This window comes from Poecilia latipinna, unplaced genomic scaffold, assembly GCF_001443285.1.
Source record: "Poecilia latipinna isolate Pla-1442-1.1 unplaced genomic scaffold, P_latipinna-1.0 Scaffold1128, whole genome shotgun sequence".
NCBI classification, from domain to species: Eukaryota; Metazoa; Chordata; class Actinopteri; order Cyprinodontiformes; family Poeciliidae; genus Poecilia; species Poecilia latipinna.
In genome coordinates this window covers 42,320-56,543 of record NW_015113744.1, presented here as the reverse complement: position 1 = coordinate 56,543, position 14,224 = coordinate 42,320, and the positions used below count along the sequence as shown (strand labels likewise).

The 14,224-nt window shown below is 38.5% G+C and overlaps 1 protein-coding gene across 2 annotated transcripts; it reads right to left on the bottom strand.

The window, feature by feature from the left end:
- Window positions 1-2,402: 2,402 nt before the first annotated feature.
- On the bottom strand, window positions 2,403-11,408 carry LOC106959895 (uncharacterized). Of its 2 annotated transcripts, none has more exons than XM_015052742.1 (9): window positions 11,242-11,408; window positions 9,038-9,129; window positions 7,987-8,081; window positions 6,568-6,784; window positions 5,677-5,789; window positions 5,353-5,464; window positions 4,634-4,835; window positions 3,150-3,476; window positions 2,403-2,926 (listed from the first exon to the last, which is right to left on the bottom strand). In XM_015052742.1, exons 1-9 carry the CDS (start codon window positions 11,343-11,345, stop codon window positions 2,794-2,796), a joined length of 1,395 nt encoding a protein of 464 aa, XP_014908228.1. In that variant the 5' UTR covers window positions 11,346-11,408; the 3' UTR covers window positions 2,403-2,793. The 2 variants fall into 2 exon arrangements, 1 of the variants encoding a protein (XP_014908228.1); XR_001427450.1 differs by having other exon boundaries at window positions 2,880-2,976; window positions 3,085-3,476.
- Window positions 11,409-14,224: the final 2,816 nt, after the last annotated feature.

Here is a 14,224-nt window from a genome sequence, read left to right as displayed (position 1 = left end):
TTGAAGACAAAAATCATCATAATTGGTTAAGCTAAGTAAAAAAATAGATACTTTATAGTACAAACCACAGGTTAAAAATAGCAATATCAATGGTTTTATTATTATATATTATTTTTCCATGATGACAGGTGAGGCTCTGCCTCACCTGCCTCCCCTGACCGCACGTCACTGCCTCAGAGTAAACCTGCAGACAAAAAACAAAGGATGCTTAAATAGGGCTGCAGTAACCTAAACCTGCCACATGAGGGAGCCACAACACAACACAAGGGACAAAAAGAAAACAAAATGACCTGAAGCAGAATATGAAGAAAATAAATCAAAGTGTCGGTTAGCAGAAATACGTGAATATTGTTATGTTCCTGGTTTCCTCCTCCAGCTGGTCTGAGTTTATGAAAAAATAACAAATATAAATAAACCATACAAAGTTTTCACCCATTAGAAAATATGTCTAAATAAACAACTTGAACTTAATTTATGCATAATATTAATGTAAATGATGAAAAAGTAAATCCTGTTTGTGGTGGGAGAATCCAGCACAAACTTTTCTCTGGAGTCACTTTACCTTTGAGTAAAAGTATGCAGAAGTAGTGATATTTTTTACTTGATTACAGTCTTTATGGTTCTCTGTTGGAGATGAACGTTTGCAGAATGTTTTTAAATAAAACTGAATTTCTTCCTGGCTTTTCATGCTTCCTCCTGAAGGTTTCTCTGATCACGTCTCCTTTGAATAAACGTGTAAACGAATAAAGTTTTCTGTCTTTATTCTTACTTTTGCCTTGGTAATCTTAATGTTTTTAATAAAAGTCAGTTGGACGTTTCCCCAGTTAAACTGGACAAAGATTAGAGTTCAGTTAAAACATGTTTAAATATGTGTTGTTAATTATTATTATTATTATTATTATGACACTTCAGGAAATTTGATCATTACAATTTGATCAAAGGAAAAAAGAAAACTGACAGGAAATTTTATTAAACTGAAGAAATATTTGCAAATTGTTTTATGTTTCTGTTTGTGCCTTTCTGAAGAGAATAATAGTTTGATAGTATGTTTAAAAATTATGTTGTTTAAACCAAAAGTTAGTTTTCATGCTAAATGCTGGTGACAGTTTATTTGAAAGGTGTGAATAAGACTGACATAACAACCTGTCATTAATCACCGCGGCCTTGAAAGTTTTGGATCCGTTGGTCAAACCGGTTTTCAGACATTTTATGACCCGTTTTACCAGCTCATAAAAACTAAACCACCAAGTAAATCTGTTGCATAATAAAATGTTCTGTTTTCCCTCATAAATGCTTCATCACTTTTATTTTCTAGGTCTTGAAGAGGTTAGAATACGCACACACACACACACACATACACACACACACACACACAGCCTGCAGACAGATTTACTGCTCAAAAAAAGAAAGTAAAGTAGAACAAATAAAAGACGGGGAAACATTAATTACCAACACCAGTAACTTATTTTTAATGCCTTTAAAGAAAGTTATTAATTTCCTTTTAAAACTTAAGGTCCTTATTTTACTACAAATCCAGATATTTATCTGCTTGGGACACGTTAAAATCCCACCTCAAACTGTGAACCAAATACTCCAGAGGCGACATTTCTGTGGTTTTAATCATATCCGTCATCTAAAAATGAAAGTTTAATATACATGTTTCTGAAAGAGTCTTGAGGTTTTACAGATAAAAATAACTTTGGCTTCAGTAGAAGTTCAACACAAAGTGAAGCAGCAGGAAAATTGCTGAATCTTCTTCGGTTTTTTGTTATTTTTCTCCAGGAAGAAACGAGGATTAAAATCTTCACCTTCACAAAATCACAATCCAGCCTTGACCTTTGACCTTCTACAGACATGTTTGGGACTGACGCCCAGTTTGTGTTTGGTGTGAGACGTAATTTTACTTAGTTCCTGTTTTTTTTCACTGCTTTGTCATAAAGTCATAAATACTTAAAGGGCAGTATCATGTAAAATCTACTTTTTTATATACATCACATAAAGTTTTTCCCTCATCAAAAACAAACCTGCTTTGATTCTTTTATGCATGTTTGAGAAATCCTTCAAGCTCCATGGCAACCATTTAGCTGGGTGGACCTGCCTCCGAGGAGCAGCTCCTCCCCTCTCAGCTCCTTCAGACTAGCCAGCAGCAATTAGCAAACAGCTGCTGAGCTATTATAGGAGCTGCTGCTCAGTGTAATGCTAGCAAAAATGTTTTAAAGGGTCAATAGAGGAGCCATGTTAGGACGACTTCCTGGAGGCGGAGCTTCAGAAAGACCAGGAGCTTCTTAAAGAGACAGAGACCCAATTTCAAGATGTTAAATCACATATTTCAGTTGTGTAAGTGAAGGAACATAGTCATGTGATTATACTATAAAGAGCTATAAAGTGGCACTACGTGCTTGTTAAAGATGAAAATCACTGTCAGGTTTATTAGAATATTATTCTAAATTAAAGTGACAGACTGAAACACAGGCATCGATCTCAGTAAAATGTTTTATGCACAAGAATTAAGTCTTTTGTGAGAAACTAACTTCTGTTTATGTTTTGCAGCAGCAGAAATCTGCTCTGGCCTTCATTTTAACTCAAGCACTTTCCACACAAAGTCTTATAGGAAATAAAGACAATAAAACCATTAGTTCAACACAGTCACAGCTGGTCATGGCTGAGCAGTCGAGGTAAAATGACGTGATATGTCAGGAGGAGCTTCACATTTCCAGACCTTGTTGTGTGAAATCATTTCTGCCTGCAGGTCTTGGCGGCTTTCAGTAAACATTGTGAGATCCGGAGTCCAGTTCACGCTGCCTCAGGTAGAAGTCCGGTCTGTTTGAGAACAGCGTTGACAGCAGGAATAAGATGGCCGCTGTAGCCCAGCAGTCTGCCCTCATATATCAGCTGCTTCTCCTTGTGTTTGGGCGGTCCTCGAGGTCTGCAGACACAAAGCACAGACGTCAGAGACAGACGTCAGTCTGCAGGACAGTTCTGTTATAGGAATACTTTTCCAAAGGGTTTTGACTAAAGTATTTGTCAACTTTTTAAAAAAAAACACAAGCTTTTGATTTGCCCAAGAGATCAAATTAAAAAACACTTCACTGTTCCCAAACGACCTTCCTGGTGAACCTGAAGTTCAAAGTTCAGCGGCCTCGGCTTACTTTATGTGGTACATCCGGGCTAACTTCCTGTCAACCCAGATGCAGGATTTCTGTGGCTGTAGGACTCCATGGACAGACGTGGCAAACACCGCTCTGGGGTTGACGATGATCTTGGCGTTGTGCTTCCTTCTCCTGGGGATGAAGGGTTCTCTGTAGAGGTGAGCCAGGATGTTGACCCCCGATACGTTCTGCCACTGGTCCACTGCAGGCAGAGCGTTGGGCTTCGGAGGCGGCAACTCAAACTCCATGGGGATCCAGTTATTCTCAAAGGTGTAACACCTGTCAGCGCCGTACTTATTTTTCAGCAGCGGCAGCAACTCCATCCAGCTGCAGAGAAAACGATCAAAATCAGTAAAAACACATTCAAAACTTGGTGAGCACACTGCAAAAACACAACCTGAGCAAATAGTTTCTACTGCAAATATCTTAGTACACTGGAAATAAGACAAAACTGACTTACAGCAAGATATGGGAGCTTGTTTTAAACGAATAATTTAAAACAAGGCAGATTATATCGTTTACGTGAAAAAACAGATTGAAATTGGGCGCCTGTCTCTTTAAGAAGCTCCTGCTCTTTCTGAAGGTCCTCCTCCAGGAAGTCATCCCAACATGGCTTCTCTATTAACCCTTTAACAACATTTTTACCAACGTTGTTCTAAGAAGTAGCTCCTACCACTAGCGGAACGTCAGCGTCGGGCCGGGGGGCGGGGCCAATCACCGGGCCCCTTACGTGGAGTGAAACTGAAACTGTTGAGGGGGGGCGGGGGGGTATTTAACATTAAATACACCCTTCTCAACAGGCGAGGGCGCACTTTCTCTGTCTATAATCACATATTTCAATGACTTGAAACCATTCCTCCCTCCCTGGCACCTCCAGGCCCGGGCCCCCATCCGGGCCCGGGCCCGGATGCTGCTGCCCCACAACCGGGCCCCCATCCGGCCCGGTTTGGGGGGCAGCAGCCTCCCCACCCCCCCATAGCTCCGCGCCTGGCTCCTATGATGAGCTCAGTCGGTCCACCAGGTGTTTGCTAATCGCTGCTGGCTAGTCTGAAGGAGCTAGCAGCTTGCTTTAAGTCAATAATTCTTTAATATTGATGAAAAGTTTTAGTTCCACTGGCAGATTATTTCACTTACAACATTCTAAAAATGTCTTACTATAACTAAATTTATCAGTCAATCAAATTAATAGTTTTTAAAATAAATAGAAAGGAATTACTGACTTAGAACAAGCTGCTGTTTCTTGGTAAAAAGTTGCTACTAAGTTAGTTTTGTCTCTTTTCAAGCGAACTAAGACATTTGCACTAAAATTCCTTGGTAAGATTTTGTGTTTTTGCAGCACAAAGGAAAACTATTGCATCATTAAAATATTTCAGGAAAACCAGAAGATGCTGCATAAGATGATGTGTCCTGTTTGCCTTTCAGGACATTTATTGGAGGAAAAACTTTACTGAAAAAGTCGTTTTAATGTGAAACAGAAGCTCTACCTGTCGACCGTCTGCGGCAGGATGAGCTCGTCCGGGTCGTGCAGCGCCACGTATCTGGACCGGTACATGGATCTGTACAGGCAGTCGTTGAGCGCCGGGATCTGACCGAAGTAGTGGATGTCACCAGGACTTTGCTGAGGAGAAGCTTTTCGAGAAACATTCAGGTACTTGGACAGCGACCAAGGAATCACCTCCACTAGACCTGGAGAGACACAGGCAGGTTTAAGTTCACACTCACTACCATAGCAACAGTTTTCTAACTTTAAAGGAATAAAAAAACAATTTAAACCTAAAAAGCACCAAACATGTTTGTTCTGGAACATCCACATGCTTTAAAAATATGAGAACTGCTGTCAGCAGCTGCGTTTTCATCACAAATGTTTGCAAAACCAACATGTTGGAATTACTGTGTTTATGTTAAATAAGAACTGCAACTAAAATCACACATATTGAGTCATTAAAAGAACATGGAAAAAGGCTGACATAAAAGCATTTTTGTTTGTTCAGAAGGTCTAGTCAAAGCCCAAGCTTAAAACCACCAGAGAATCTGTGCCAAGATATTAGAGCAAATGTTTCCAAATCCTCTGATTTATGTTGAAAAGGTGATAAATTTAGTAACTTTCTTTGTTAGTAGTTTATTAAAGTGTTAACTCACAGTCTCATTAATATTAATGAGCTGTTTATGCGGACAGACGTGGACATTAACGTCCGGACTGAACCTTTTTCTGAGTAGTGGTCCAGAACTCGCTGCACGTCGGCGCTGCAGTTGGTCTTGTAGACGACGACTCTGTTGACTCCCAGAAACTGAAGCATCTCCAGACTCTGCACCAGCTGCAACACAAAGCCAGTTTACTGCCACAAACATCACCTGACACAAGCTGCAGGTTCAGCGTTCAAACATGTACAGGAAGATACAAGATAAATAAAAAGGATCTGTTTAAAATCAGCTGTAAAGGGAGAGAAAACGTATTTCTTTGCATCATTTGATCCCATTAAACTCTTGTTCGTTTGTATTTGCTATTTTTTAACGAACGTGACGTTACCTGCAGGACGTTGGTGAAGTCGTACATGGCGGAGAAGCAGCAGGTGAAGTTGTAAGGAAAGGTCGTCTGTTCGATTTGATTTCCAACCTCCAGAAACTCAAGATTATCAATTTCTGATTTAAAACAACAAAAAACACGTTTTAGAAACCAAAAGTTGTTTTTACACTGAGTCCTCTCTTTTTTACAAGCCATTTATAGCAAAGTGTCACCGCCGGGCTCCCGTACTCGCTCTGTTTGCAGCTCTAACTATGAATGGACACAGCTAAACTGGTGTCTATAATAAATTAACGTTGGACATGAAAGGGAAAATGTTTGACTGGTTCTGTTTTCTTTTTTTCTAAATAAATGTGGATGAAGAATCACCAAAGTCTTATTTTTTTAGAATATGTAACACATCTTCAAACCGAACTATCACCTATGTAATCTAAAAGTAAAGCTCCTTCATTAAAAGAAAACATTTGATTAGTTTAAAAACGATGAAACTTTGGAACTAATTTTCCTCCTGACACACAGAAGTTGCAGAAAATGTCTCTGTTTAAATCGATGGAGGGACGAAAAGGTCTGGTGGAAGAGAAAAGTCTGACTGGTGCAACTTTAAACTATTCTGAACCTAAATTTGATTATAAACAGTAAATACATATTTTAAATCCCAGTCAGAAAAAATAAATACATTTTGGATAAGAAAACTGTTTAAAACAAACTGAGTGGATTATTTTATGTTAATGTTTATTCACTCTGTGTTTAACCTGAATAAATTGCGCAATAACGAATTAACTCATTGCATTTTTAACTGAACATTAACAATATATTTATCGTTATAATAAAATACTTTCCCAGTGTTTATCATAAAGTCTTCCATGTTTTTATTTAACCAAACTGTGACATTTCTACCTTCGTCCTTGGTGGCAGCCGAGGTGACGGCGACGTAACCAGGCGTCTCGCATCCTGAGGGGACGGGACACAAGATGTCCGCCGTGCCGAAGCGGAAGCGGAAGTGGTCCCTGTGGATCCGGACGGCGGCGCTGGAGACGTGCAGCTGGTGGCGGCAGTGGAGGTGGCAGTGGAGCTTCACTCTCTCACTGCGCAGCATTATGGCAATAATCCGAACCTGCCGCACAAAATGTCACATCCAGCCACTCCGTCACGTTGTTAGAATATGCAGCTGGGATTGAAACTTAAAGAATATGGAGAGGTTTTCTTTTTAAATGTTCTAAAAATAAATGTTTCTCATTTTCCAACACAAAGGTTTGCAAAGGGTTGAAATGGGAGGCAGAGAAACACTAACATGATTTTACTCAAGTAAAATTAAAAGTAACCATCCAAGAAATTAGTCAAGAGTAAAAAAGAATAAGGTAAAAATGCTTAAAAATATTTAAAAATGACACAAAAAGTCATGTGGAAATTTTGGTATTTTAAATATCAAAATGAAAATACTTTCTATAAATAAACATTTAGATTATCATATAAAGTATTTGGTAAAAAGGTTTACTGAAGTACTGAGTAACTGATCAAATTACCAATCATTAAATATTTATAAATTACATCATCAAATGGACCAAAAAGGTTAAGTAGAAATTTAGTTAATTTAAGGGCTAAAATTACAATGTAGTCCTAAATCATATAAATAATTAATATAAATATCAATAAAAAATAAAATCAGGCAAAATAAATCAGTTTCTTTCAATAAAAACGAATTAAACTTGAACAGAAACTCCAGGTGTGTCTCTGTCTGGTGACAAAAAACGTTTTTGTTTTTCACTCATTCGGAAGAAAATCCAGAAATTTTACTGAAGTTTAGAGAAAAAAGTCAAAATACTCCCAAAAGTACTTTTCCCCTAAAATGTTACTCAAGTAATTGTAACTGAGTAAATGTAACTAGTTACTACCAATTCTGGGAACTGGAGACTATTTTAATTTATCACAAACTAAAATCTTAAAAAGTTAATATTTGTCAATGAAATGTGTCTAAAAGGCTCATGGAAGTTAAACCTGTTTTAGAGATTCAGTGGAACTGAATGAAGAAAAGTGTAAGAACAGAACTACTGAACATGAATTAGGTTTTATAATGGTTGCTATAGATTTAATTTTTAAAAAATAATTTTTAAAAACGGGATTAATCCTCTCTGCTGATATTTACAGAAACAAACCTGAACTTGTGGCAGAAATACAAACTACCTGCTTTCATATTAAATTTAGTTTTTTCACATATAAGCTTAATAAAATAAACTGAAGTGAAGGTTGCAGTTGTTCTCTTCTACAGTTGCCGGTTGCTGCTGTTTCTTTTCAGTGGCGGTGAAAATGAAAGCTGACCTCCTTCCTTTTGGTGCGATGCTCCAGGTAAGCGGATGTGAGGAGAGTCCTGGAGCCGTTTATTCTCAGCAGCTGGGCTGTTTGTCCTCTGATAACTAAAGAGAGAAAGAAAAGAAAAGACAACATCAGATTTAACCAGCAGTATGGCGAGCAGCAGCATCAATCAGCAGCCATTTTGGTCCACATGTGGCACAGTCAAAGCACAGAGACGTCATTTTCAGCCCCAGACTTTCCTAGAGGTTTAATTATTGAATGTTTCATAATGTCTATCTGCTTAGCATGTCAGGTTTAAAAGCTGCTGTGAATAATAAGATGTGGAAACTGGATCACTGTGGACAGGGCTGGAGCCAGAGGAGGGTCCTGGGGGGCATCAGCCATGTAACAACGATGCCCCCAAATGGAAAGAAGAAAAATTATGATTCATGTGAAAAAGAAAATGTGGAATGTATATAGATATTATATATATATAACATTTATTTAACATTCTACAATAATTATTTAACATTATTGTAGAAATTTGTCACAGTTTATTTGTTCAAGTAGTTTTTTCCCCAGACGTTTATTGGTGTTTTACATTATGCTAGGCTGCTTTTGACAGTTGGTCCATAGCAACCAGTAACTGACAGCTCCAGAACCGGAAATGTTGTAGAGATTGAGCGCAGTTGCGGTTGAAACTAAATATTTAGCTTGGAGCTCTGATGTTTATAAATGCAGGATTTATGTGATGAAATGATTACAGCCGCACATTTTTTTCTCTACATAAATCAAACTATTGCTTTTAATTTTCCGCTGTGTAACTTTCAAACAGCACCTGTAGCTTCGCCTTAAACAGAATATTCATGTGATTTTAATTGTGTTTTTAATGGAAACAAAGACTGGAAAAGGTGTTTTTTACACCAGTAGAAAATCGGACATGTTTTTCCTGGCTCCGCCCCTCTTAGTGGACCAAATGACGTCAGCATCAGAGCGTTTCCTCTGGGTGTCCAGCAGGTCGTTTCTATCCGTGTTAAAGGTAGGATCCGTCGTAAAGCCCCAGACTGCAGCAGCTCACCTGTCATTCCTGCAGTCGTGATGCAAGGCTCCGTCGGCCGGGCTGAAGTTTGAAACTCTGGAGGATTGACGGCCTGGAAGGTCAGGTCTGACCTGCAGAGCGACACACAGCGGCGTGACGCGGGCAGGCTGCGCGCTTTGCTGCAGCTCAGCCAACCAGCTAATAAACAACATGCAAATTCATCCCTTACAACAGTGGTTTCCAAACTTTTTCTGCGCCCCCCATATGGATTACAAAAGGTTCTTGTTAAGCTTAAGGTTCTGTATTGATATTAGCTAGTCATCTTTGAGCTAACATTACCTGAATCCAACAGCTTTACTCAACTCAGTCGGTTAGTTTGGAGGGAAAAACTGTGAAAAGTTCTTTGTGTTTTACTGGTTTGCTGCCGTGATTCTAACACAAACCTACGTAGCTCCGCCCAGCAGCAGCAGGTCTCCTTCACAGGTGGAAACCCAGCGCGAGCGTCCTAGCGCTCATGTTGCGTTTAAAGGCGGCTCGGAAAAACAGGTTACATGTTAACAACGGATTAAACAGTTTTAACTGCTGATAAAAGTGACAGAGGACACAGATATGGGAAGTGTGGAAGCCCCTACTGTATCAAATTGACAGAGGAATAACAGAAAGTTGGCCATTCTAAGGTAAAAACCCAGCGCATACAGTGTTCATGTTTTGTTTTTTGTTTTTTCATCCAGACGGCTTCCCGCGCCCCCCCTGCAATGACACAGCGCCCCCCCCCTAGGGGGCGCGCCCCACAGTTTGGGAACCTCTGACTTACAAAGAGCTGCGACACAGTTATAACAGCTGCCTGTTACTGGAAAAGCAGAAGATAAAAGAAAAAGTATCCAGAGCTGAAAACATAACAGTGAAAATCCAGTTTGAGTTTAAATACGACACTAATTTAATCCAGTGAGGTTTTAAACACTTTATTGGATTTTTTATAAATATATCTGATCAGAAAAGGAGATGATGAAGAGCTGCTCAGTTAAGCTTTTAGAACACAAATTATAATACATGTGACACACACACACACACACACACACACACACACACACACACACACACACACACACACGCTTGTCGTACTCTGATGTTGCAGCACTGAGCTGAGCGAAATGTAATGTAATATCTTCTCTGTTCCTATTTGCTGGTTAAGGAGGAATTATTCCTGTTCAGTATGAACTCATTACATTTACCCAATAAAAACTACTTTAGTTAGAACATTTTTACTTTTAAGTGTATTTTTACTGTGCTGTGAAATACAACATAAAAGTAATTTTATTATGACTTTGTAATTTTTCAAGTAATTTCATTATGAAGTATTTTTACTCGATTAGTATGTAAAACCTGAGTCGGCTTTTTACCAAATACTTTTTGTCAACTCTGCCTCCAACTCCAACCCTTTGTGTTGGTCTGAAAATGTGCTAAAGATTTATTTTTGCTTAAAACTGAAAACCTCTCCACACTCTAAGTTTCAGCCAGCAGTGAAGTTATGAAAAGTGTCTGAATGTGATATTCCTGGACGCTCTGCCTCCCTGTGTGTGAATCAGCACCGACTCAGATTTTTATGGGAAAATTTGATGAAACTTTAAAAACATTTTTCTCATAAATCTGGTTTCCAACATTCAAATGGCCAAATCTGTTTGATTTCTTTTTTCATTTCCAGGTTTGTAGTGCAAAAGTACATTTTAAATAAGACAAAAATAACAAAAAAAGTAATTATTCAGTAAGACATAAGAGCTTGTTTTAAGTCAGTAATTTGTTAATATTAATGAAAACATTCTGGCAGATTATTTCACTTAAAACATGACATTTTCCCACATTAATAAAATAATCTGCCACCCGAACTATGTGTAAATTTTCTAAAATGAAACTTTTTAGCTGCTCTGAAATGGTTTCATGAGTGCTAACATATGTTTTCACTCATTTTTTATTAATTTGACGTCATCAGAATTCAAATAATGAACCATCCTGGGGATTTTTCTTCCTGGTTTTGTTGAGACCAGCCACAAATATTCCCATTCTTAATAAACATTATTTAAAAGGAGCATCATTAGACGCTCCATACCGTTTATAGGTTACGCTTTGACGGAAACAACGGGAAAGGAAAAGTTTCCTCTCCAGCAGGGAGTCCAGTAAAAGTTATCTTCATAGGTTCAGCTTGGTGCTGCAGGTTGCTGCAGCTTGGTGCTGCAGGTTGGACTCACCTGTAGGTGAAGAGCAGCAGCGTGAGCGAGAGGCCGGAGACGACCAGGCTGAACATGAGGGAGCGCAGCTCCTTGAGAGCGCAGCACTGCGCGGCGCTGCTCATAGCGGCAGTGATCGGTGACAGCTCTGCTGCAGACTGACATGAAGCTCTGCCTTCGCTCCGATGCAACCTGCTTCGGCAGTCTGTCAGGATTTGCATCGCACTGCCTGAACTGAGTGGGATTTTCACAGGAAGTGATGAGGCAGCTGATGCCAGCTCAGCAGAAACTTTAGCAGCTGTCAGTTAAGAAACCAGAACAAAATCACTGACGGACAGCCTGTCCATCTTAAAAAGTTAATGTTTAAAAAGTTCAACATATTGTCTCTTATTAGTGATAAAACTATGAAATGGATTTATCACATGTAAAGGAAATATGCCAACCTGCATTTCCTGTAATTTTGATAATTGTGGTTTACAGACAATTAAAACCCAATTCAGAGTAGAAGCATAACGGTTGAAGGGAAAGCTTTCAGAATAATTACGATTATTTGCATAACCAGAGAAATACTAAATACTATTAAATCTGTAGATTTTAAAGCTGCAGTTTGTAACTTTTATTTTAAAAACTCTGTTTTAAAACATTCACCAGGTTGTGGCAGTTTATGAGGCAGATAATCTGAGAAAGCATCGATCCTCCCTGAGCTAATACTGCAGTCTGAAGAAATGCACCAAAAACAACCAGGAGGCGGGGCTTAGCGCTAACAATCATCCTCATGTGCTGGCTGTTAAATGTGCTAATGGTGGAGAAAAAACTTGTCGTTATCCACCATCATCAGGGGCTAGGATAACTAGCCTTAGCCTTCACAACAAGCTATGCTAGCTGCAGCGTGGCACAGAGCAGAACGGAGAAAAAGTTAGGGATAAGCAGCGCCACACAGAGTGATTGACAGCACTACGCCCCGCCTCCTGGCTCTGATTGGTTGTTTAGCGCTGTTAGCACTGTTAGTGCTGGGATAAAGCAGCAGATCGACGTTTTCGCTGATCATCTGACAAACAGTCACAACATGGTGAAGTTACTTACTGCAGCTTTAATGTTTGTCACTTTCAGAGCAGAAGTTAAAATCCTCCTGGTTTATTATTAGCAGGAACTGGAAAAACTAAATCAACATATCTGATGATTTTGATACATTTGACAAACTGAACTGTTTATTATTTCATAATTTATGACCGTATGATGAATTTATGGCCTAAAGCTCTGTGAACTGCCATGTTGCTGCAATAAACCCGTCTTGACTTCACATTCTTTGACTTTAACAAGAAAGACTTTTATTGCTGCCAACCTGGAGAAAGTTTTTTATCCTGATTTGAAAGAGATTTTATTAAAACTACTTTCTGGTTTGCTGATGGTTGAAGTTTGTGACATTGATTTAAGATTGTAACGAAATTTCTTCCAGAAACGCTGAGATGAACTCAGCATGGACTCTGCTTGAAGGTGCCTTTACAAGACAACTGGTTACACTGGAGTTTATTTAGAGGCATCAGAGTACAGGGGGTTGAATACAGATGAATCCCATGTTTTTCTGATTCATATTTGTAAAAATAAATAAATAAAACTTAATTCAGTGAGCTGCTTTTTTATCAGTTTGGTCACTTTTGCTGCATTTTGATGTTTTTATTTATTCAAAAATATTGATAAAATTGTTTGGACAAACATTTTATTTGTGATGTGTCAGATTTAAAGATTGCTTCTCCTCCAGTTTGTTTAAATTTTAAGTTGATTTACATCATAAAAACATCAGTCAATAATTGTGACAGATGCAATAAGCATAACACTTAGTCAGATATGATCAAAATTATCAAGCAAATACACGTCAAAATGTAGATCAATGTTTAATTTCCTGCTAATTAAAAGTAACTGTAACCAGGTGGGAGAGAAGCCTTGATTTACGGTGATGGTTTGGGTTTTACAGTGAATTTAATATAAACTTAATTTAATAAAAACTCAAACGTGTCCAGAGCTGCGTTTCGTTCGGTTCTGCTGAAAATGCTTCGTCCTTTCAGGACTTCGGGGGATGTGTGAAAATTCCTCCGATGTTTTTATTTCTCATGAAACAGGTTTGGATGCCTGTGGCCTAATTGCACGGTGTTAAAAATGCGGCTGCATTAGTAATCCCACTGATGATTATCTCCTCGTTTACTTGGCATGACTGAACTAGTCCAGCTGGTTTGGAGACGTGGAAAGACAAAGTGTCTCTTCACTTTGATGGAAATATGTCAGCATGAGTTGAGTTTGTATATTTAACAGTTGAGGAACAATGTGGTCTGACAGCAAAGCTCAGATTTCATTCACAGCTTTATGAGTGGAGAAAAAAGATAACCCCCTCAGCATCAGGGCCGTCTGAAATACTAACAATGTAAACTTTAATGTCTGTAATTCTCGGAGGTTTGTCTTACTGACAAATTAAACACAATTTAGTAAGATCAGATTTGACAACAAAGTCTTTTTTACAGCATTTTTCATTTCAATATGAAGGAAATTTCACCAAAACAACTTCCTGTCTTGCTAAAAGAGAGATAACTTTTAACATCTTTCTAAAAACATTTAGTTCTCCAAGTATACTTTTATCACAGAAAGATTACAAACATTATTTATCAAATGTGAATACAGCATTAGAATATATATTTCCCATTAGCCACTAGAATTTCAGGATGATGGTTATTTTTCAAGACGGCCGACAATAGATGGCCTTTCAAGCCAACTATTTTCATAAAATGTTTCCTATGTTCATAATTTGGATGGACTTTATGTCACATCATATGTTTTTTACTTCAGACAACTTTAAAGTAATAATATGTAGCAAAATCAGAAACGGAGGACTTTGCTGTTTGAGTCAGTCCAAATGGAGAGAGATGACACTCGCACACAATCACATGAAGAAAATATGAAGCATATCAGAACAGAGAGCTGCATGCAAATCAGCAGCCAGACCAGCAGGGGAGTG

Excerpts from the sequence above, each read along its gene's own strand:
- LOC106959895 (XM_015052742.1), bottom strand. The coding sequence starts at position 11,345 with ATGAGCAGCGCCGCGCAGTGCTGCGCTCTCAAGGAGCTGCGCTCCCTC. Across the intron at positions 5,790-6,567 it reads GGCTGCCACCAAGGACGAAG|AAATTGATAATCTTGAGTTT; the intron begins GTAGAAATGTCA and ends GTTTTAAATCAG. Across the intron at positions 3,477-4,633 it reads CTGCCGCAGACGGTCGACAG|CTGGATGGAGTTGCTGCCGC; the intron begins GTAGAGCTTCTG and ends TTTTCTCTGCAG.